We start from the raw sequence: 22,434 nt of genomic DNA on the forward strand, positions 1-22,434 counted from the left end.
AGATAATTGTTCAAAAGACATAAGGGAACCATCTAAAAATAAATCCAAAAACCGTAAAATACCCTTAGTCTTCCAAGTTTGAAAAGCGCGATCCGTAAAGGAGGGAGGAAAAAATATGTTACCTAAAATAGGAATCGCTAACCCGAATTGATTAAGATCAAAAAATTTTCTGAATTGAAACCAAATGCGCAAAGCATATTTAACTATCGGGTTAGAGACCTGCTTAAGGCGTTTCGAATCAAAAGGGAGAGAGGAGCCTAAAATAGAGCCAAGTGTATAACCCTGAACAGATTGTAATTCCAATGCTACCCATTTAGGAATAGATAGTATGTCCTGGTCAAGTAACCAAAATTTCATATGTCGAATATTAATAGCCCAATAATAGAATCTAAAGTTAGGTAATGCTAAACCTCCATCTCTCTTAGCTTTCTGTAAATGTATTTTACCCAGTCTCGGATTCTTATTCTGCCAAATAAATGAAGAAATTTTAGAGTCAACTTTATCAAAGAAAGATTTTGGAACGAAAATTGGTAATGCCTGAAACACATATAAAAATTTTGGCCAAAAAAAACATCTTAACTGCATTAATACGACCAATCAAAGTTAAATATAAGGGAAACCATTTAGATGAAAGTTGAGTAATATGGTCTATTAATGGTAAAAAGTTAGTCTTAAATAAATCTTTGTATTTACAAGTAATTTTAATCCCAAGATATGAAAAATAATTATTAATCAATTTAAATGGAAATTTATAATATAAAGGAAGATGTTTATTAATCGGAAAAAGTTCACTCTTACTAAGATTTAATTTATAACCTGAGAAAAAACCAAATTGTGCTAATAACTCTAAAACAGCAGGAATAGATTTCTCAGGATTAGAAATATATAAAAGTAAATCATCAGCATAGAGTGATAATTTATGGGACTTTAATCCCCGAGTTATCCCAGTAATATTTGAAGATTCTCGAATAGCAATTGCAAGAGGTTCTAATGCAATATCAAATAATAGGGGACTAAGAGGACAGCCTTGTCGAGTACCACGAAAGAGAGGAAAAAAAGGTGAGTTTAAAGAGTTAGTACAAACCAAGGCTACAGGGGAATGATATAACAGTTTAATCCAGGATATAAATTTCAAGCTAAAATTAAACATTTCAAGCACCTTAAATAAATAAGGCCATTCTACTCTATCAAAAGCTTTCTCGGCATCTAAAGAAATAACACACTCAGGAACATTTTGTGAGGGAGTATAAACGATATTTAACAATGTACGAATATTATAAAAAGAGTAACGACCTTTAATAAAACCCGTTTGGTCTTCCGAAATAATAGAAGGAAGTACTTTTTCTAGTCTATTTGCTAATAACTTGGAAAAAACTTTAGAATCAACATTTAATAAAGATATTGGTCTATAAGATGCACATTGAGCAGGGTCTTTATCCTTCTTTAGTATTAGAGAAATTGATGCTCTATTAAAAGATTCAGGAAGTTTACCAAGTTTCAAAGAAGCCTCAAAAACCCTACAGAGCCAAGGAATCGATAAAGAAGCAAAACATTTATAAAATTCAACGGTAAACCCATCCGGGCCAGGAGCTTTCCCCAGATTCACAGAAAAAATAACATTCTTAATCTCATCCATTGTAATGGAAGTATCTAATAAAGAAGACATATCCTGTGAAATCTGAGGGAAGTCTAACTTATCTAAAAAATCATTCATATATTTAGAATCTCGAGGAGACTCTGATTGATATAAAGAAGAATAAAAATCACAAAAGGTTTGATTAATCCCCACATGATCCAGTATCAATCGATCATTTTGGTTATAAATCTGATTGATTTGAGATTTAACATAATTAGATTTCAATTGATTAGCCAGCAGCTTGCCAATTTTGTCACTGTGAACATAAAAGTCACTTCTTGTTTTCTTTAATTGGTTTACAATCGAGGACGAGAGTAGTAAACTGTGTTCCATTTGAAGTTCAGTTCTTTGTTTGTATAACTCCTCAGAAGGAGCCATAACATATTTCTTATCAATTTCTTTAATCTTGTCCACAATTGCCATCTCCTCCTGCTTCTGTTTCTTCCTCAAAGCAGCAGAATACGAAATAATCTGACCCCGAATATAGGCTTTAAAAGTGTCCCAAAGAGTGTTAACCGAAATATCTTCTGTGTGGTTAATTGTAAAAAAAAGCTCAATCTGTTCATTCATAAAATTAACAAAGTCCGAGTCCTGAAGCAACAGCGAATTAAAACGCCATTGTCTATTATTTGGTATATTGGCCATAATTTTAATAGAAAGCTTAAGTGGAGCATGATCCGAAATGGTTATAGAATCATAATCACATTTAATCACTGAAGGAATAAGACGAGAATCAATAAAAAAATAATCAATTCTTGAATAGGAATGATGAACATGTGAAAAAAAGGAAAAATCTTTTTCCTGAGGATGCAGAAAACGCCAAATGTCCGTCGACCCAGAATCAGAAAGGAAAAAATTAATCAAATTTGCAGATTTATTAGGTAAGGTCCGTAAAGGAGCCGAACGGTCCAAAGCTGGAGACAAACAGGTATTAAGATCTCCGCCCCAGATCAATGAAAACTCGTTCAAATTCGGAAACTGATTAAACAATGATTTATAAAATTCCGGACAATCCATATTAGGAGCATAAACATTAACCAAAACTACTTTTTTATTAAATAGTAAACCACTAACCAATAAAAATCTACCATTCGGATCAGAAATAATATCCTGTTGTATAAAAGTAACTGAGGAATCAATAAAAATAGAGACGCCTCGAATCTTAGCATTGGAGTTCGAATGAAATTGTTGTCCCTTCCAGAATTTGAAAAAACGTAGTCTGTCCCCCCTCCGTACATGGGTCTCTTGTAAAAATAAAATTTGTGCTTTAAGTCTCCGGAACACTTTAAAAACTTTTTTCCTTTTAATAGGATGATTAAGACCGTTAGTATTCCAGGAGACAAAATTAATAATAGACTCCATAAATCCTAAAGTCAACCCACAACAAAGAGGATTGACGATAGGGGCGACCCACAAACCCGGAGAGGAAACAGAACATACGAAAGATACCGGGAAAAAGGACGCAACCAGTACTTCAATAATGTATATAGCCCAAAGAGAAACAAACTAAAACGTGAAGCCCCTCCCACCACGCCCCTCCCACCACCCTCCGCCCCAAGACCCCAAGGCAAAATCTAAAGCAGACCCGCCCGAAAGAAGCAAGCGCTAAAACTACCCCCATGACTTCCAGTATACGCTCCCTAAAAAAAAAGGTATAAATATGAAAAAGATCAGCTAATTGTAAAACAGTAAAAAAAGTTAAAAAAAAGGTAGCTCAATTAAAATACACACACAACAGAACAAAAGCCAGAAAATATATATTAAAAAAAAACCACAATAAACCCCAAACCCATGAATAAACACAGCAACAAAAAAAAATAAGATTATTGACATAAAGTGGTTATAAAAAGCAAAACAGAATAAAATTTTTTAAAAAACTACAAAATTTAAGGCCACACAGGAAATACGTAAGATGACAAAAAGGAAGTAACCACCCAGAATCCCCTGGGAAAAGAAAGAAATGACGCAGTTGAAAAGAGAGTTTAGCAACCATATTAAGAAATCAAAAATAAACTTTTCTGCCCAAATAGGGCACGAAAAAGTTAAAACCAACCAATTCACAGCCTCCGATCAACGGAGATAATTAAAAAAGATAGCAATTAAGATGTTGAAGGTGAAAGTTGATCCAGATAACTCTGGGCATCCGATGGAGAATCAAAAAAACGAAGAACTCCATCTGACATGCGAATCCTTAGACGTGCAGGGTACAGCAGCGCTGGTCTTAAATCCATCTTATAGAATTCCGACATCACAGATCTGTAGCGAACCCGTTGGTCCCAGATTGGTTTACTGAAATCTTCCACGAATCGGAACCTAAGATCCGAAAAATCGATGAAACCTTTAGATCGAGCGAATCGAAACAGTCTCTCCTTGTCTTGAAAGTAATGAAAACGTAAGATAACATGCCTAGGTCTATCTGACCTAGACGAGTATGATGGGATTCTGTGAACACGATCCAGTAGCGGTGGTTGGTCAGGAAATACAGTAGGGAATGCATCTTTTAAAAGTTGAGAGAAATACTTCATGGGGTTGTTAGATTCTACAGCTTCCCGCACCCCAATCATTCGTAAATTCTGCCGTCGCATTCTAGATTCCAAGTCCGAGTTTTTAAAAGTCAAAAAGTCAAGTTTCTTCTTCATTACATTAATTGTTTCTTCGATTTTCCCCATCTTAAGCTCACTTTGTTGCGCGGATTTTTGAAGATCAGATATAGCCGACTGATGTTCCGCAATACATGTTTGCATCTTATCAATTAAATCGGCAATTTTCTGGAAATTAGTTGAGATTTCCGTATGAATCAGGTCTTTAACAGAGCCTGCAATTTCCGTACAAATCATCTCCCTAACAGAGGTTGAAATTTCCCTCTGAATTAACTCCGATATCGCTTTCAAAGTCACCGGTGATTCAGTCGGGGGGAGATCCGTAGCTTTCGGTTTAACCGGAGGTTTACCATCCTTGCCGTTTTTCCCGTTCTTAGACATAGCAGATCTAAGTATCATCCAGTTGTCGGAGAATTCAGTTTAATTCAAAGTATTGTAAGAGTTGATGCCTTAATAGTTAATTAAAGTATAGCTGACCATAGAGAAAAAAAACTCAGAGGTAATGGAGCGAGTCAAGAACGCGACTTCACTCCATGAGCGCTACCGGAAGTCTCCCATATTTATCATATCATTCCTGCTTTTACTATATGTTACTGTTATTTTAGGTTTTATGTGTTATTTGGCATGATTTGGTAGGTTATTTTTGGGTCTGCGAACGCTCACAAATTTTTCCCATATAAATAAATGGTAATTGCTTCTTCACTTTACAACATTCCGGCTTACGAACTATTTCATAGGAATGCTCTACCTTCGGATGGCGGGGGAAAGCTGTAGCTTTCCAACATGGTGGCAACTGTGCATGTCATGGGTATGAAGTGCCTCTGTTTAGTTGGTGAACTTGATGGATAAGTAAATTTCAAAATACTGTTAAATTGCATTGCGTTACTTAACCCTGTTGAATTTTTTGAATTTCCCAGCTTTTTATTGAAACCGTCAAGCCCCTATTTCTGTGCCTCTCTCTCTAAACTCATTGTACCTGTGCAATGAGAACGTAGAACACTACAGCACAGTATAGGCTCTTCGACCCACAATGTTGTGCCAGAATTGTATTGTAACCTATTTAAAAATCAGTCTAACCCTTCTCGCCTACATAGCCCTCCATTTTTTCTATCATCCATATGTCTATCAAGGAGTTTCTTCAATGTCCCTAACGTATTTGCCTCCTCAATCACCCTTACGGCATTCCATGTACCCATCACTCTGTGTCCTGTGTATGAAAAAAAACTGCCCCGACATCCTGCTTTACGTTCCTCAAATCACCTTAAAATTATGCCCCTTCATATTAGCCGTTTGGGGAAAGTCTCTCACTGTCCTCTTACCTTGAGATCATTGAAGTTTGAAGATGTAGGATCTTATACCACGGTGGCGTAGCAGTTAGCAAGATGCTGTTACAGCTCGGGGTGTTCTGGAGTTTGGAGTTCATTTCCAGCGCTGTCTGTAAGGAGTGTCTGTACATCCTCCCCGTGGAGTGCCTGGACTTTCTCCAGGTCCTTCAGGTTCCTCCCTCAATCCAAAGACGTATCAGATAGGTTAATTGGTCACTGTAAATTACGTTCGGGTTAATTGGATTTGTCGGGGGTTGCTGGAGCAGTGTGACTCCATGTTGCATTGCCAAAATAAAATCATCTAAAATTTTGTTTTTATGGTTTCATTCCCAATTATCTTTGCTTATTAAAGGCTGCTGTCCCTGCATCTGTCTGCCTACCTGTTTCTCCACTTCGCTTTCCTACTCCATTTAAAACATAACTCTTTGGTTTCTTCTGATTGCCTGGTCTAGTTTCTCCTTGTACATATTTAGTCTCATAGCACTCCCATGATTAGCCCTGGGGCAGTTTGCTAGGATTTTCTGACTCTACTTTGCATCTATTTCCAGTTAAAAGCAAGCGCCAGTGATACCACCTTGGCAAGTATTGACAGCATTGAGTGGGAGAGCGTGCAGGTTCTGGAGATACCTGGATCCAGGAGTGATGCTTCATCCTTGGAGAAGGGAACTGTATGCCAAGAATCTTCATCCCTGTCGGACTCCCCTGAAATGTTTTCATCCAGTCAGTTAAGTGTCCCTGCAGCTGCAGGTAATGCATCAGGAGATGAGGTTAAGTACACCAGTTCCACGAATAGCACTTCTTCATCACAACATCCTTCCTCTGGAATTTCCAGTAAGAACTCCGAAGTTGAACAGCATCAAAACAGTTCACGTTCTGTAATATCTACTTCAGGAACAGTAGAGAGTTCTTTCACCTCCAGTACTGAATCTGGCGCAGTCTCAAAATCGTCCGAGAGTGATGCAGCAAAGTCGGTTACCTCCGAATCAGTACCACAGTCCTCCGTGTCAAGTGCACAGCCATTTGAATCCAAAACAGCTGATCAACAATTGCCTGCGATGGATGTGAAGATGCTTAGAGCAGGTAACTTTGCTTTATTCACTAAGATACAAAGGGCTTAAAAAGAAATGTATTGGTTACTTTTTATCAAAACTGACTACTTTGATGACTAATGAATAAATTCCTTGTTATTGAAAGCTATTTGAGCTACTGAAAGGATATCTTAAAGCTGAGGTATAGACCTGCATTGCCTCTTTGTAAAAGAGGTAAGTCACATTGTGCAAGTTTAGGCCTCTTATCTAAGAAAGGATGTGCTAGCATTGGAGAGAGTCCAAAGGAGATTCACAAGAATGATCCCATGAATGAAAGGGTTAACGTATGAGGAGTGCTTGATGGCTCTGGGCCTGCATTCTTTGGAGTTTAGAAGAATGAGAGGCGATCTCCTTGAAACCTGTCGAATATTGAAACGCCAAGATAGAGTGGATGTGGAGAGGATGTTTCCTATAATGGGGAAACCTTTGACTAGAGGGCACAACCTAAGAATACAAGAATGTCCCTTTAGAACAGAGAGATTTCTTTAGCCAGAGGGTGGTGAATCTGTGGAATTCATTGCCACGGACAGCTTTGGAGGCCGAGTCATTGCGTATATTTAAAGCGGAGGTTGATAGGTTTTTGATTAGTAAGGGTGCTAAAGGTTACAGGGAGAAGGTAGGAGAATGTGGTTAAGGGGGTAATAAAGCAGCCATAATAGAATGGTGGAGCATACTTGATGGGCCAAATGGCCCAGTTCTTCTGTGCATTACGCTCTTATGGCTTTGGAAACAAGGAATCAATGTGCAGCCAGGCTGTGATCGGATTGAATGGCTTACAGGCTTGAGGTGCTGAATGGTGTCATCGTATAATTGCTTGCGATAAGTAGGGAAGGACCTTATTGGGAAGTGGAATGTCCATTTTATTGTGAGGTAGAATTGAAAATCGTATTGATTTGCAGGGCCAAAGTCTGCCTGGAGAACCACTGTGGACCATTCATATGGATCGAAAGCTGCCGTCAAGATGGATGCTCGTGAAAAGCAGGCCTTGCACAGCCAAGACCAAGTCTTTGCAGAGTGCTTGGAGGAGAGAATACTGGGTCTGCTTGCTGCCATGCTTCCTCCCGTAAAAACTGTAAGAACCTAACATACTTTCAACCAGAGACATTTCCCTGTGTTTAACAGCTTAACAAGTAGGCTTTTATACATCTGAGTTCCCTGTAATTACTTAGTTGTCTGATATTTCTCATTTATTAGAGGGTATGAATGTAGCCTCAAAGATTTATTTTGAGTGAATAATTTGATGATTAGTTTCTAAGAGCTGGTTTGGAAAACAAAAATGTGGAGAGCTTTGCGACTTAAATTTATTCAGCTCTGTTAAGCAAAATAATCACAGATGCATTATTTGTCCTTAATCCAATTAAAGCGGTATGAGAGGATAACCAAAAGCATGCTGCGAGGTTGGTTTCAAATTTCCAGTAATAGAACAAAGAAAGGTGGAGGGTTTGGAGCAGGAATTCCACAGTTTAGCTGCCAGTGGTGAAGTGATTGGATTCAGGGGTGTACAAGAGGCCAGAACTTGGGCTGCAAGGCTAAAATAAATTATACAGATGCAAGGCTGTGTTGAGGGATTTGAAAATTAGGGTGAGCAATCGTGAATTGAGGCCTTGCGTAACTAGGAGTTGGTGTAAGTCAGTGAGCTCAAAGCTGAGAGGATGTGCGATGAGACTGAGGTTAAGGACCGGAGGATTGAGAGGAGTTAGCCAGACAGGCTTTGCAAGGGTCAAGTGTATGCGGATGTCAAAAATGGTTTGTGAATTACACAGAGGGAAATGCATCCTTGTATCTACAACAGTAAAGTAACTTTTAATGATTTCTGGAAGATTGTAAGATAATTTATTGCATACTTTCCACAGGATTCAACCATGTGCTTACCTAATCTGAGGCAGGTACTGAAGCTCCTATTTCAAGTGGCAATGCAGAATCCTGGGCAGTTACTTGAAACCTATCATTTTACACTGGGACTGCTTGGGCAGCTGCTGAGGAGAATCTCTCCAGAAGAAGCTGATGCAGCAGTAAAGGAAGTCCTCTTTGCATCTTGGACTCTTCTCAGCACAGCAGAAGGCAAATTAAAATATCCAGGATGGATGACAACGCAGGTTTTATTCAGCCTTGGAGCAGTATGCTTGGACTGGTACAGTTTGTTTGTTGCAGGGTTTTGAAGTTTATAAAGTCAAACTAGCAAAAAAGATTCAAACTGAACAGAAAGTTGTATAATTCCCAATATTTATTTGATTGATGTATTTGTTGAGATACAACATAGAATCAGCCCTTTGGGCCACACTACCCAGAAACCCCTGACTTAACCCTAGCCTAATTACGGGACAATTTACAATGACCCATTAACCTACCAACCAGTACGTTTTTGGACTGTGGGAGGAAACCCATGCGGTCATGGGGAGAACGTACAATCTCCTTGCAGGCAGTGATGGGGATTGAACCTGTGTCGCTGGTACTGTAAAGTGTTGTGCAAATACAGTATGGGTGTTTGTGTTGGGTCACTGGTAGCACCTCTGTGACCGTGATCTGAGAAAGGGCTCCACTGCCTCGTCTTCATTGGATGATCATTGGAGACTGCAGTACAACATGGAGGTGCTACCTTTCAGATAAGAAGCCAGACTGAAGCTCGTTCTCCTTTTGGATGGGAGAATCCATGTGAGGAAAGTGAGGGATATTTCAGTTGTAAAACACTTCGGAATAGCATGAGGTTGTTAAAAGCAATGTTCAGTGTAGATGCAATAGTTACTGCTCACTTCCCAGATTATGTCCAGAAAAGCTGGAATATGCTCAGATTATATTAAACTGTTGTTTTTACCACTTGAATGGAGTAATACTCTGTCATCATGTTTTTCTTCTGTTTGAAGCAGGATTAGCCTGGACTGGGCATCTTCTGTTGCAGACATCCTCAGAGACTTGAACTCTAGCCCCCAATGGCAAAAAGTGATTGCTGCCTTCACAAAGCACTGCACTGAGGAGCTCCCCTACCGTTTAAAACGCACCAATATCTTTGCACTGTTGGTTCTGGTGGGATTTCCAGAGGTAAGAGCAAGCCTATAGATATTGTTAGTCTGCATTGTTTAAGCATATTTTAGTGTAGTGAATCACGCTGTGGCAAGGACACACACTGCATATGGACATACTGTACAGTGACAAAATGACTCAGTCGTTTTCTTCAGCTGTGGATGTTAAGGTAAGGCTGGAATTTATTCTCCCATTTCTTAATGCCCCCTAAACTTGTCTCAGACTACTTCAGAGACAGTTAAGAACCACCTCATCAAAATAAGTTGCAGAAACTTGTAAAATTAGCTCCAACAAGGGTACTCGCCTCCGTAGTATCCAAGGCATCGTCAAGGAGCGGTGTCTTAGGATGGCAGTGTCCATTATTAAGGATCTCCACCACCCAGGACATGGCCTCTTCCCATTGTTACCATCTTCCTGACGTTCAGAAGCTTGAAGGCACACACTCAATGATTCAGGAACAGTTTTTCCCCTCTGCCATCTAATTTCTAAATGGACATTGAACCCGTGAACACTGTCTCACTACTTTTTTATTTCTGTTTTTTTGCACCACTTATTTTAACTATTTAACAGACAAATATATACCTAATGTAACTTTTTTCTCCATATTTATTTATCATGTATTTCATTGTACTGCTCCCATAAATTTAACAAATTTCACAAGATATACTAGTATAAGAGCAAAGAGGTCCTTCTGCAGCTGTACAGGGCCCTGTTGAGACCATACCTGGAGTACTGTGTGCAGTTTTGGTCTCCAAATTTGAGGAAGGACATTCTTGCTATTGAGAGAGTGCAGTGTAGGTTCACGAGGTTAATTCCCGGGATGGCGGAACTGTCATATGTCGAAAGATTGGAGTGACCGGGCTTGTATACTCCGGAATTTAGAAGGCTGAGAGGGGATCTTATTGAAACATATAAGATTATTAAGGGATTGGGCATGCTGGAGGCAGGAAGCATGTTCCTGCTGATGGGTGAGTCCAGAACCAGAGGCCACAGTTTAAGAATAAGGGGTAGGCCATTTAGAACGGAGTTGAGGAAAAACTTTTTTCACCCAGAGAGTGGTGGATATATGGAATGCTCTGCCCCAGAAGGCTGTGGAGGCCAAGTCTCTGGATGCTTTTAAGAAAGAGATGGATCGAGCTCTTAAAGATAGTGGAATCAAAGGTTATGGGGATAAGGCAGGAACTGGATACTGATTGTGGATGATCAGCCATGATCACAGTGAATGGTGGTGCTGGCTTGAAGGGCCGAATGGCCTACTCCTGCACCTATTGTCTATTGATATTAAATCTGATTTTATCTTTCCCCTCCTTCAAGGACATTAGTCAAATCAATGATGGCAATAAATGGGTTTCACAATCTCCACTACTCTCCTTTTGCTTTGGGGTTTATTTCGTCACTCAGATTTAAGTTCCCCAACTGCTTGTGAGAGATTCATATTAATGCCTTCAGATTTATAGTCATTCTTTGGGTTATCAGTTCTGAAGTCCCACCTTTCCTAAGGCCCATTTTCCTATCCAGTGACAAGCTAGATCAGGGGTTCCTAACCTTTTTTTATGCCATGGATCAATACCATTAAGCAAGAAGTTCATTGACTCCAGGTTAGGAGCTCCGATCTAGATTGGTGTCATTTCTCCTGTGGATTTCAGGACGTTTGACCTTGCTGAACATCATAAACTAAGTGATGTAGAATAACTGTCTGCATTGTGAAAGCAGATTGTAGCTGTTTCCAAGTACTTGTTCAGACTAAATTACTCTGCATTCAAGCACTCCTTTTAAAAACACTTTAATTCTTTGTGTTTTATATTTGCTATTTATAACTGTGTGTGAAGTCATGGTATTAAACACCTATAGTGTTGCAAGTCAGGAACCTAATTGCATGTGATAGTGCTTGTATTTACATATTTACAAGCTGATTAGCAGAATATCCCAAGCACTTCACAAACCATTAATTAACATTGAAAGTATATAACCGATACTGGGGCAGATAACCAAAAGCATGATCTGAGGTTGATTTTAAGAAGCTAGTAATGTGTGCATGTTAGTAGAGACATAGTTAATTTATGAGCAAATAGGGTACAGCTCTAAACTGGCTGTGATTGCCACCACTTCTTCCTGCAGTGCCTTCAGCTTTGGTAAGTCCTAACTTGTTCACGTTACAGTTTAGAAAGCTCTGAGATAGTACGTACGAGGATTTTAAAAGGGATTGACAGGGTAGATACCAAGGAGCTGCCATTTCTGCTTAGAGGGTTTGAACTAGTGTCAGGCTAAACAGTTGGACTGAGATTTGAGCACCTTTGGATTTCTATACTTCAGACGCTATGGATGCTCTGTTGTTGAGTCTATTCAGGTAGAGATTGATGAGTTTTTGGACATGGGATTAGGGAATCAGGTGGGAAAGTAAACAAGGTACAGCTCAGTCCCACTCTTGTCAAATGGTAAATCAATGGAAAATGTTGTCCTGTAATTCTATCTACTAATGAATTCTGTCATAATTCTGCCAAACAAAATAATGTTGCATAGTAATTGGAACTCAGTATGATGTACTAAAATTGTGATTTATGCCTGCATTGATTTTAAAATACAAACTTTCCACTTAAACAGGTATTATGCAGGGGAATACGTACTGTTTACATAGACAATGCCAATGAAACTCATGATGTTATCGTCGTGAAGCATTTCACAGAGAAGATTCAAGCTGTTGTAATTGACATCAAGACTCGCAAACGTAAAACAGGTCAGCATTCGCAATCATTAACTGATCCATTGAATCTACCTCGGAGTGATGAGTGACATGGATATAGCCTCGCGACTCAAACCATGGAGTTCATGATCTGTCAGTGGCAGCAAGGTGAATTAGTCTTGAGATGTTTCTTAAACGAGAGAAAATCTCTAGAAATATTGTCATGTACATCCTAGGAGTCAGTTGTAAAAGAGGAATTAATTTAGCCCCAAAATGAGCTATTGCCTGCAGCAGTACAGAATAGCCTTGATTCCTGGAAGAGTTAGTATGATAAACTAAATAAGATTGAATTGCAGCACTTATTTTTAACAAGTAAAGGTTACAGATGAAAGATTTTGATACATTGCAGTTTCGCTTCTGGCACAGGGAAAGTATAAATGGGCAGTTTTGTGTGAGCTCTTCAGTTACTATTTAAATTAAATTGATGGAGCGTTTTCACAGAAGTTGCCAAATTCAAAAAGATACCTGTCCACTGTGAGCACAACTTTGCGTGCCAAGAAGTCTGTATCCATCCTGGTAAGTCTGAAAATAAAAATGGGGAAAATTAAATGATAAGTGTGTTTTCTGAGACTGCACTCCGCTGCTGATATGTGTTCTGGGCTGCTAACAGAAGGAAATGGAGAAGGTTGGGTGGAATGGTGAGAGTGCTGACCTCAATCCTAAGCGGCACACACAAAATGCTATGGAAGTAAATAAACAGTCGATGTTTCGGGCCAAGACCCTTCTTCAGGACTGAAAAGGAAGGGGGAAGAAGCCAGAATCAACAGATGGGGGGAGGGGAAGGAGGCTAGCTACAAGGTGATAGGTGAAGCCAGGTGGGAAAGGAAGGTAAAGGGCTGGAGAGGAAAGAATCTGATAGGACAGGAAAGAGGACCATAGGAGAAAGAGACCAGGAGGAAGTGATAGGCAGGAGAAAAGAGGTAAAAGGCCAGAGTGGAGAATGGAGGGAAAGGGGAAGGGGAGAAAATACCAGAATGTGAAATCAATCTTCATGCCATCAGGTTGGAGGCTATCCAGACGGAATACAAGATGTTCCTCCTCCACCCTGAGGTTGGCCTCATCTTGGCACAAGAGGAGGCCGTGGACCAACGTGTCAGAATGGGAATTGGAATTAAGATGTTTGGCCACTGGAAAAGTTTTGCTTTAGGCGAATGGAGCAGAGGTGCTGGATGAAGCGGTCCCCTGATTTCCAGTGGGTCTCACCAGTGTAGATAAGGCCGTATTAGGGTCTCCAGGCACAATAGACGACCCCAGCAGATTCGCAGGTGAAATTTTGCCTCATCTGGAAGGACTGTTTGGAGCACTCAATGAAAGTTAGGGAGGAGTTAATGGGCAGCTATAGCAATTTTGCGGCTTGCAGGGATAAGTGCCGGGAGGGACAAATGGACAAGGCAATGGTGGAAGAAGCCATCTCTGTGGAAGGTGGGGCGGGGGGCGGGGGAGAAGATATGTTCAGTGTTAGGATCCCTTTGGAGATGGCCGAAGTTGCAGAGGATGATGTGTTGGATGCAGTCGGTCAGGGTAAGAGGAACTCTATCACTGTTAAGGCAGTGGGAAGATGGGGTGAGCACGGATGTTCTGGAAATGGAGGAGATGCAGATGAGGGCAGCATCAATGGTGGAGGAAGGGAGGCCCTGTTCTTTGAAGGAGGAGGACATCTCAGATGTCCTGGAAAGGAAAGCTGCATCCTGGGAACAAATGCAGCGGGGTTGAAGGAACTGAGAAAAGGGCCTAGCTGCCTGTAGGGTCAGGGCCAGAGGACTCGAAGCCTGCCAGTGTCTGTTTGGAATCAAATGACCTTGCCTGGTGTCTCAGAGCTGTCTGTCTGCACTCTCGGCATCCCCTGCCCCGGCACTTTTCTGCCACCTGTCCAACACCACTTCTGTGGCGTTCCACCCTTGCCATTCCCAACATCCTGTGCTCCCACCAGTTCTACAAACTCTCTCTCTGCTCCACAAAGGCGACTACAGTACTGTGCAAAGGTCACAGGTATCCTAGCGATATATCCGTGCCTCAGACTTTTGTACAATGTTGCGTCATTAAGAGTTTTAAAAAGTGCATTCAAAATTACTTCAGTGGGAGAAATCATAGAGAAAGATTCACTGATATTTTTATGATTGGAACCAGTGAGCTCAGATCTGAGTCCCAGTTTGTTAACTATTTCAATTTAAATTCAGGGACATTATACAATGTGACTGGGGAGGAAGAAAGCTGTAGACATCAGGAGAACATACACTCAAGAACATGAGAGGAACAGGAAGAGGCCACCAAACTCCTCAAGCTTGTTCCACATGATCAATATCATCACAGCTGACCTTTTTATATATATATATATGTGTGTGTGTGTGTGTGTGTATGTATATATATGTGTGTGTGTGTGTGTATGTATATATGTGTGTGTGTGTGTGTGTATGTATATATATGTGTGTGTGTGTGTGTATATGTGTGTGTGTGTGTATATGTGTGTGTGTGTATATGTGTGTGTGTGTATATGTGTATATATGTGTGTGTATATGTGTATATATGTGTGTGCATATGTATGTGTATATATATGTGTGTATATATATGTGTGTGTGTATATGTATGTGTATGTGTGTGTATATATATATGTGTGTGTGTGTGTGTGTATATATATATATGTATGTGTGTATACACACACACATACTTCGTCACGACAGGGTTCCGGCCCGAAACGTCGGCCGATCTTTTCCACGGATGCTGCCCGACCTGCTGAGTTCCTCCAGCGTGTTGTGAGTGAAGATTGTATGGAAGACTGGTAGTTGCCCATGCTGCAAGTCTCCCTTCTCCACGCAACCGATGCTGTCCAAGGGAAAGGCACTAGGGCCGATACAGCTTGGCACCAGTGTCGTCACAGAGCAATGTGTGGTTAAGTGCCTTGCTCAAGGACACAACATGCTGCCTCAGCTGAGACTCGAACTAGCGACCTTCAGGTCACTAGACAGCTCTGAGACAGAGTTCTACAGATTCAGCAGAGGTTACAAATGGTGCAATCAATTGGACAGAAATGGCAAAGGAAATGTAAACCAGAGAAGTGGGTATAATGTATTTGAGGAAGTACCACACAGTAAGGAAATGCACAATAAATGGGATATTGGGATGCAAGATAAATGGGCTATTGGGATGCAAGATAAATGGGATGTTGGGATACAATGTATTTGAGGAAGTATCACACAGTAAGGGAATGCACGATAATTGGGAGGAGTGGAACAACAGTGGGACCATGGAATGCATGTCCATTGATCCTTAAAGTTAGCAGGCCACTCACCCGATTGGAAAGGCACACCAGTGCTTTTATTTATGAGCCGAGCTATGGAACTGTATGGTTATGTTAGAACTGTATACAGCCTGAGCACTTCATACAGATGTGGTGACCACGTAATGAGAAAAATGTTAATGTGGAGACGACCTCTGGGACATTGAATGGAAATTAATGATAAGGAAGGATTGGAAAAGCTGGTTTTGTTTACTTTGGAACATCAGAGCAGAAGGGAGAAGTAATTGAGCATACAAAATAATGGGATGTAGATAAATACGAAGAACAAGAGAATAGTTAAAGAGCAGGAGCTAGGGGACAGAGATATCAAATCACTGGTAGAGAGATTAAAGAGTGCAAACAAAAAGAAAACTTTCCATCTTGAAGGCAGTGAGATCTGGATCTGTGACAAAGTGATTGGAAGTGTGCTTGAAGAGATGTAAACTGTGGAGTTATAAACTTGATTCTGGAAGGTGTGATAGGCTGAATGGCTGTCTCCTGGGCCATTTTCTGTGATCCTATAAATGGTCAATGGAGTCAGGTTTGTGGATCACTAGAGGGATGATTCTGTGTGATTGAAGATCAAATGAAGAGGTTAGTAATGACCATAGGCAGCACAATGCTCCTGGGAATTCTGGGATATTGTAAATAAATTTTCAACATTCTGTGACTATTTTTTCTTAATTTATTAACTGCTAAATTATTGCTGTCACCATATTAACAAGAGTACAGTTTGCCAGTTCTTGACTCAGGAGTTGATTCAGTACTGATTTGCATTTAATCAACATGTGTTTGGCTACAGTATGCCTGTATTCAAGGACATTTTCAACCTCTCACTGCTACAGGCAGAAGTTCCCACTTGCTTCAAAAAGGCAACAATTATACCAGTGCCTAAGAAGAATAATGGGAGCTGCCTTAATGTCTATCGCCCAGTAGCACTCACATCTACAGTGATGAAATGCTTTGAGAGGTTGGTCATGACTAGACTGAACTCCTGCCTCAGCAAGGACCTGGACCCATTGCAATTTGCCTATCGCCACAATAGGTCAACAGCAGATGCAATCTCAATGCCTCTCCACTCGGCTTTAGATCATCTAGACAACACAAACACCTACGTCAGGATGCTGTTCATCAACTATAGCTCAGCATTTAATACCATCATTCCCACAATGCTGATTGAGAAGTTACAGAACCTGGGCCTCTGTACCTCCTTTTGCAATTGGATCATCGACTTCCTAATCGGAAAACCACAATCTCTGTGTTTTGGTGATAACATCTCCTCCTTGCTGACGATAAACACTGGCGCACCTCAGGGGTGTGTGCTCAGCCGACTGCTCTACTCTCTATATACACATGACTGTGTGGCTAGGCATAGCTTAAACACTGTCTGTAAATTTGCTGATGATACAACCATTGTTGATAGAATCTCAGGTGGTGACGAGAGGGCGTACAGGAGTGAGATATGCCAACTAGTGGAATAGTGCCACAGCAACAACCTGGCACTCAATGTCAATAAGATGAAAGAGCTGATTGTGGACTTCAGGAAGGGTAAGACGAAGGAACACATACCAATCCTCATAGAGGGATCAGAAGTGGAGAGAGTGAGCAGTTTCAAGTTCCTGTGTGTCAAGATCTCTGAGGATCTAACCCGGTCCCAACATATCGATGTAGTTATAAAGAAGGCAAGACAGCAACTATACTTCATTAGGAGTTTGAAGAGATTTAGTATGTGAAATACACTCAAAAACTTCTATAGTTGTACCGTGGAGAGCATTCTGACAGGCTGCATCACTGTCTGGTATGGAGGGGCTACTGCACAGGACCGAAAGAAGCTGCATAGGGTTGTAAATTTAGTCGACTCCATCTTGGGTACTAGCCTGCAAAGTACCCAGGACATCTTCAATGAGTGGTGTCTCAGAAAGGCAGCGTCCATTATTAAGGACCCCCAGCACCCAGGTCATGCCCTTTTCTCACTGTTACCATCAGGGAGGAGATACAGAAGTCTGAAGGCACACTCTCAGCGATTCAGGAACAGCTTCTTTCCCTCTGCCATCCAATTCCTAAATGGACATTGAACCCATGAACACCACTTCAATTCTTAAAAATATTTTATTTCTGTTTTTGCACAATTTTTAATCTCCAATACATATACTATAATTTATTTATTTATTCTATACTATCTATTGCATTGAACTGCTGCTGCTAAGTTAACGAATTTGCTGGTGATAATAAACCTGACTGATCCTGATACACCTCTCTGACGTGATGAACCCTGGCGGGTTATTGATCTTGAACAGTCCATTGCCTGGCTCCTTTCATAGTTGGCCTGTGGTGGGTTTTGTGTGGCATTCTAGTTTCTGTTTGTCGGCGAGTTCAGCCGTGTTTTATTCTGGCTTACATATTTTTGTGGAGTTCAGGTGGGATTTTTACTGGTAACTCTTTGTCGACCATAACCAAGATCACGTATAGGAATTTTAAGTTGGGCAACTTTCAGAGAGGCACATCAAAATTCAGTTATCACTATACATACACAACCTTCTGGTTACAATTACTTGGAGTGGGACGTGCTGTGTACTGCAGCATCCTGCCCTCCTCCATGTGTGCCCCCGCTCAAAGTGAATCTGCAGCTGGAATTTTGCCAGTGACAAAAGTTGGAGTAAATATTTAAATATTATTTCTGGCTTGATCAAGGCTTCCAAATCCTCTTCATGTACGCATATTTATTCTGTTGGGTGATGGGCAGCACTGTAACACTGCATTTATACCACTGTCTTTGTGCTTAAACATTTTACTTGGACAGATTTTTGACAATGGTGTTGATTTTGCACTAATCCATTGGGTTTTGATGAAGTGAGCCCCATTGCTTAGTTTCCTGTCCTTACATTGTTTGTCATTTTTGGATTGTTATGAATTATTACTTTTCTTTGTTTTGTGGCTATGGATCAAATTTTATCTATTCTGGCTTAATTTGTCCTATATAGGTTGGCAAGTATTGGGCTTTTTTTTTGTAATCTGCCACTATTTTACATTTAAATCCCCTCCTGTTTTGTGCTATTATCTGGATAAGTATTTTGATCAACCAGTCGGATGTGCATATTGATTTGGGTCACCTTCTGCCTGCTGAATGCCTCTCTTGCAAGCTCCGAGAAATTGAGGGATAACTATCTTCACCATATTTTGTGTTCTTCTGCCAAATTTATTGTTACTTTGACTTTGGCAGGGAGCAATTTATTTCGTGTTTGACTGATCCAAATAGGATTTGAAGTTATTTAGACTGACATCCACATCCATAGCCCATTCTCAGACTTTAACTATATCTAAAAACAAGTGTGTCCTGCCGAACGATCTCGGCCTGAAACGTCGACTGTACTCTTTTCCATAGATGCTGCCCGGCCCGTCGAGTTCCTCTAGCATTTTGTGTGTGTTGACTGGATTTCCAGCACCTGCAGATTTTCTCTTGTTTGTGCTTGTCATTTGCTTTCCCTACAACATGTCGATTTGCATTTTTGCCTCTGGTAGTATTTGTATTGTCTAATATTTTATGTGATGTGACAAGGTCGCATTGTTATCCAAGCATGACCTTGGCTCCCAGGAGCTCCCTCTTGCCCTTGCTTTAGTTTAGTAAAGACTATCTACATGAGGGCTACTTTGCTGTCCGTCACTACTTCTATCTTCATGAGCAGACGTCCGGGGATGAGCATGACTTCCATTCTCCGGGTCTGAGATCCTTACTGGTCCAGTTTGGGATCTGCATAATATGCCACAGGTGTGACAGGAGATGCATGACGGGAAAAGTAGATTAGTAGTGCAGGAAGTGATCCACTCCTCCTGCCATTTTTGCTGGGCTTTCAATGAATACACTCTTAAATGCCATCCCAAATGCCCTTCCTCATTTAGGGTGGTCATGAGCCATCAGCTCTCTAGTCTGTGGGCACATTACAATTTTTCAAGCAGGCTCTGAGAATGTCCTTGGGGAGACAAGAGCCTTCAGATGCTGAGTAACATAGAAAAAGGTGGAGGAGCTCAGCAGGTCAGCCAGCATCTGTGAAAGGAAATGGAGAGTCAGGGTTTTGGGTTGATACCCTTCTGTCAATCCTGATGAAGAGTTTTGACCAAAAATGTTGACTGTTTCTCTCCTTAGATGTTGCCTGACCCAGTGAGCTCCTCCAGACTTTTGTGTGTTGATCGAGAATGTCCTTGAGACCAACTACTTTCTGTGAACAAAAATTACCTCTCAATCTCCTTTAAAACACCCCCCCTCACCTTAAGTCTATGCGCTCAAGTTTGAAAAACTTCTACCAAGGGGAAAGATTCTGGCTATTTTTTTGTGTCTCATCATTTTATATACTTTTATGTATGTCCTGAGCTGTTGAATGTTACATTCTCACGTATACAGTGTCGTCATTATTGTCTGTGTGTCACTGACTGCAGATACTTTACAACTCATTACTCTTCAATGGGAAACGACCACTAGACTCTAGAATACTACAGCACAGTACAGGCCCTTTGGCCCTCGATGTTGTGCCGACTCATATATTCCTTTAAATAAAGTACTAAACCCACACTACCCCATAACCCTCTATTTTTCTTTCATCCATGTGCCTGTCCAAGAGGCTCTTAAATACCCCTGATGTTTTAGTCTCCACCACCATCCCTGGCAAGTCATTCCAGGCACCCACAACCCTCTGTGTGAAAAAAACTTACCCCTGATGTCTCCCCTAAACTTCCCTCCCTTAACTTCGTACATATGCCCTTTGGTGTTTGCTATTCGTGCCCTAGGAAACAGGTACCAGCTATCCACCCTATCTATGCCTCTCATAATCTTGTAGACCTCTATCAAGTCCCCTCTCATCGTCCTACGCTCCAAAGAGAAAAGTCCCAGCTCTGCTAACCTTGCCTCATAAAGACCTGTTTTCCAATCCAGGCAACATTCTGGTAAATCTCCGCTGCACCCTCTCCAGAGCTTCCACATCCTTCCTATAATGAGGTGACCAGAAATGAACACAGTACTCTAAGTGTGGTCTCACCAGGCCTCCTTTGATCTTTTTGCTATCCACTGCTTTTCCTTGATGAGGCTGCTTATTGCTGGTGTACCTCACCTGTTTAATTTTCCTTCCCTGGTCCATCTTTATCACTTCACCTTTGTTGACGCATTAAACTTTGATAATCCAGCAAGCTTTGATTATTGATTACGGAGCTTCTCCAGACTACCTGAGATGTTGTTAGACTTTTAATTCACTTTTTTCTTAAACATGGTGCAAAATATAAAAATTTCCCAGTGAAGCCAGTACGTTGAGGGGGAGTGCAGGAAATAGAACCAGGGAGTGTCGAGGGAGCATGGGGACTGGAGTTCCAGTGAATGAGGGAGAATACTAACTCCTGTGCCTCAGTTCACCAAGGTCCCATTAACACAGATCGATCCAAGGTGATGTATGTTGTTAACCAACTTTTTTGTAAGCTTTATTGATTTGTTACTGATCAATTTGAATATATAGCTGAAACTCAGAGGAAAAGAACTAAAATCAGTAAAATGAAATGGTGGGGGGAAGAAAAGAGTTAAAACCTAGATGGAAGCCTTGAGAATTCAGTAAGAGGAAGTTTGTATGTTTAAACTAGCCACTCTTTTTAACAACTGCTTTTTCTCTTTCCTAAAACAGTTCGAGATTATCGGTTAATGCAAGTTAGTCAGGCCGAGTGGATGACAACTCAAGCCCAGCTCGTCCAGTTCCTGCAGCAGTTCATGTTAATTTACAGCCACCTACTGCAAAGTAACATAGACAGCAGTTCCCCAGACGCGGTGGAGGTAACCTGGCTGCAATCATTAGCTCTAAAGGGTCTCTACAAATTGCTGCAGGTAATAATTTGTACAAATTTGTATAAATGCTGTTTTAGAATTTGTACTCCAGAACTTCTCTGAATTTTAATTGCTTCTGCACTGTAATTCTGTCTTCCTCGTATCGTTAGGGTTCTGGCAGTCTTATTTGTCATTGAACATACCCCATTTTTGTTTCGTGTGGAGGGCAGAGTGGATTTGATTTCCCTGCTCTATGACGCCCTGACTCTGTATTTCTTTCTCCTGGACTGTTTTGTTTCTGGCCCCTTGTGCTGTCATTCTTTCCTTGTCTGCACCCTCCACTACCCTCCTGCTTCTGCCTCTTCATCCTGACTGTGTCCTCTTGATATTTGTGCATCTCCCTCTTTCTGTCTCTGTTGGACATTGTTTGCAAGTGTGTGGATATATACAAAAAGAACAACCTTTCATGAAATGCTGATCATTATTCAAACATGTAAAGGGAAGGTAGAAATGAAAGGGAAAAGGTAGTGAGGGGTAGAAAACAAGCTTGATTAAATAGCATCAAAATAATATAGAAATTTAATAATTATTATCTAGCTATTTTTTTTGGTGGAATTTTGATGGAAATATTCCAGAGCGGAGTGATGGATATAATTAGGATCCTAGGTGTTTTTTTTGTGCAGGTTCACATGTTTGTACGATGTCCAGTGAGGGTGTTGGGTTGAAGTTTGGTCCTTTACTCAGGGAAGAGACAACTCGAACACAAGCTCAATTAAGAAATGCTGATGTTGTGATTTGGTAGATTAGTTGTAGGTTTTTTTTTACAAATATCATGGATGTGTGGTGTGGATGAACATTGCTGTAGATCTAAATGTTTAGTCCTACTCCAGTGATGGTGGTTTGATTACCATAAGGCTAGTGTTTATAGTATTTATGAGAATGCAATCAAGAATTGTTGT

The 22,434-nt window shown here is 40.7% G+C and overlaps 1 protein-coding gene across 6 annotated transcripts in view; it reads left to right on the plus strand.

Moving 5' to 3' along the window:
* The window catches only part of zzef1 (zinc finger, ZZ-type with EF hand domain 1), a 266,638-nt gene that overhangs the window by 148,751 nt on the left and 95,453 nt on the right, over window positions 1-22,434 (plus strand). For 5 of the 6 annotated variants that reach the window (XM_063031513.1, XM_063031517.1, XM_063031515.1 and 2 more), the window contains exons 39-44: window positions 6,110-6,641; window positions 7,549-7,721; window positions 8,503-8,780; window positions 9,511-9,685; window positions 12,269-12,401; window positions 21,339-21,535. In XM_063031513.1, the coding sequence (XP_062887583.1) occupies window positions 6,110-6,641; window positions 7,549-7,721; window positions 8,503-8,780; window positions 9,511-9,685; window positions 12,269-12,401; window positions 21,339-21,535 (1,488 nt within the window). The remainder of the gene's footprint in view (window positions 1-6,109; window positions 6,642-7,548; window positions 7,722-8,502; window positions 8,781-9,510; window positions 9,686-12,268; window positions 12,402-21,338; window positions 21,536-22,434) is intronic. The other variant, XM_063031514.1, reaches the window with a different exon arrangement.

Source organism: Mobula hypostoma, chromosome 23 (assembly GCF_963921235.1).
Source record: "Mobula hypostoma chromosome 23, sMobHyp1.1, whole genome shotgun sequence".
Classification (NCBI taxonomy): Eukaryota; Metazoa; Chordata; class Chondrichthyes; order Myliobatiformes; family Myliobatidae; genus Mobula; species Mobula hypostoma.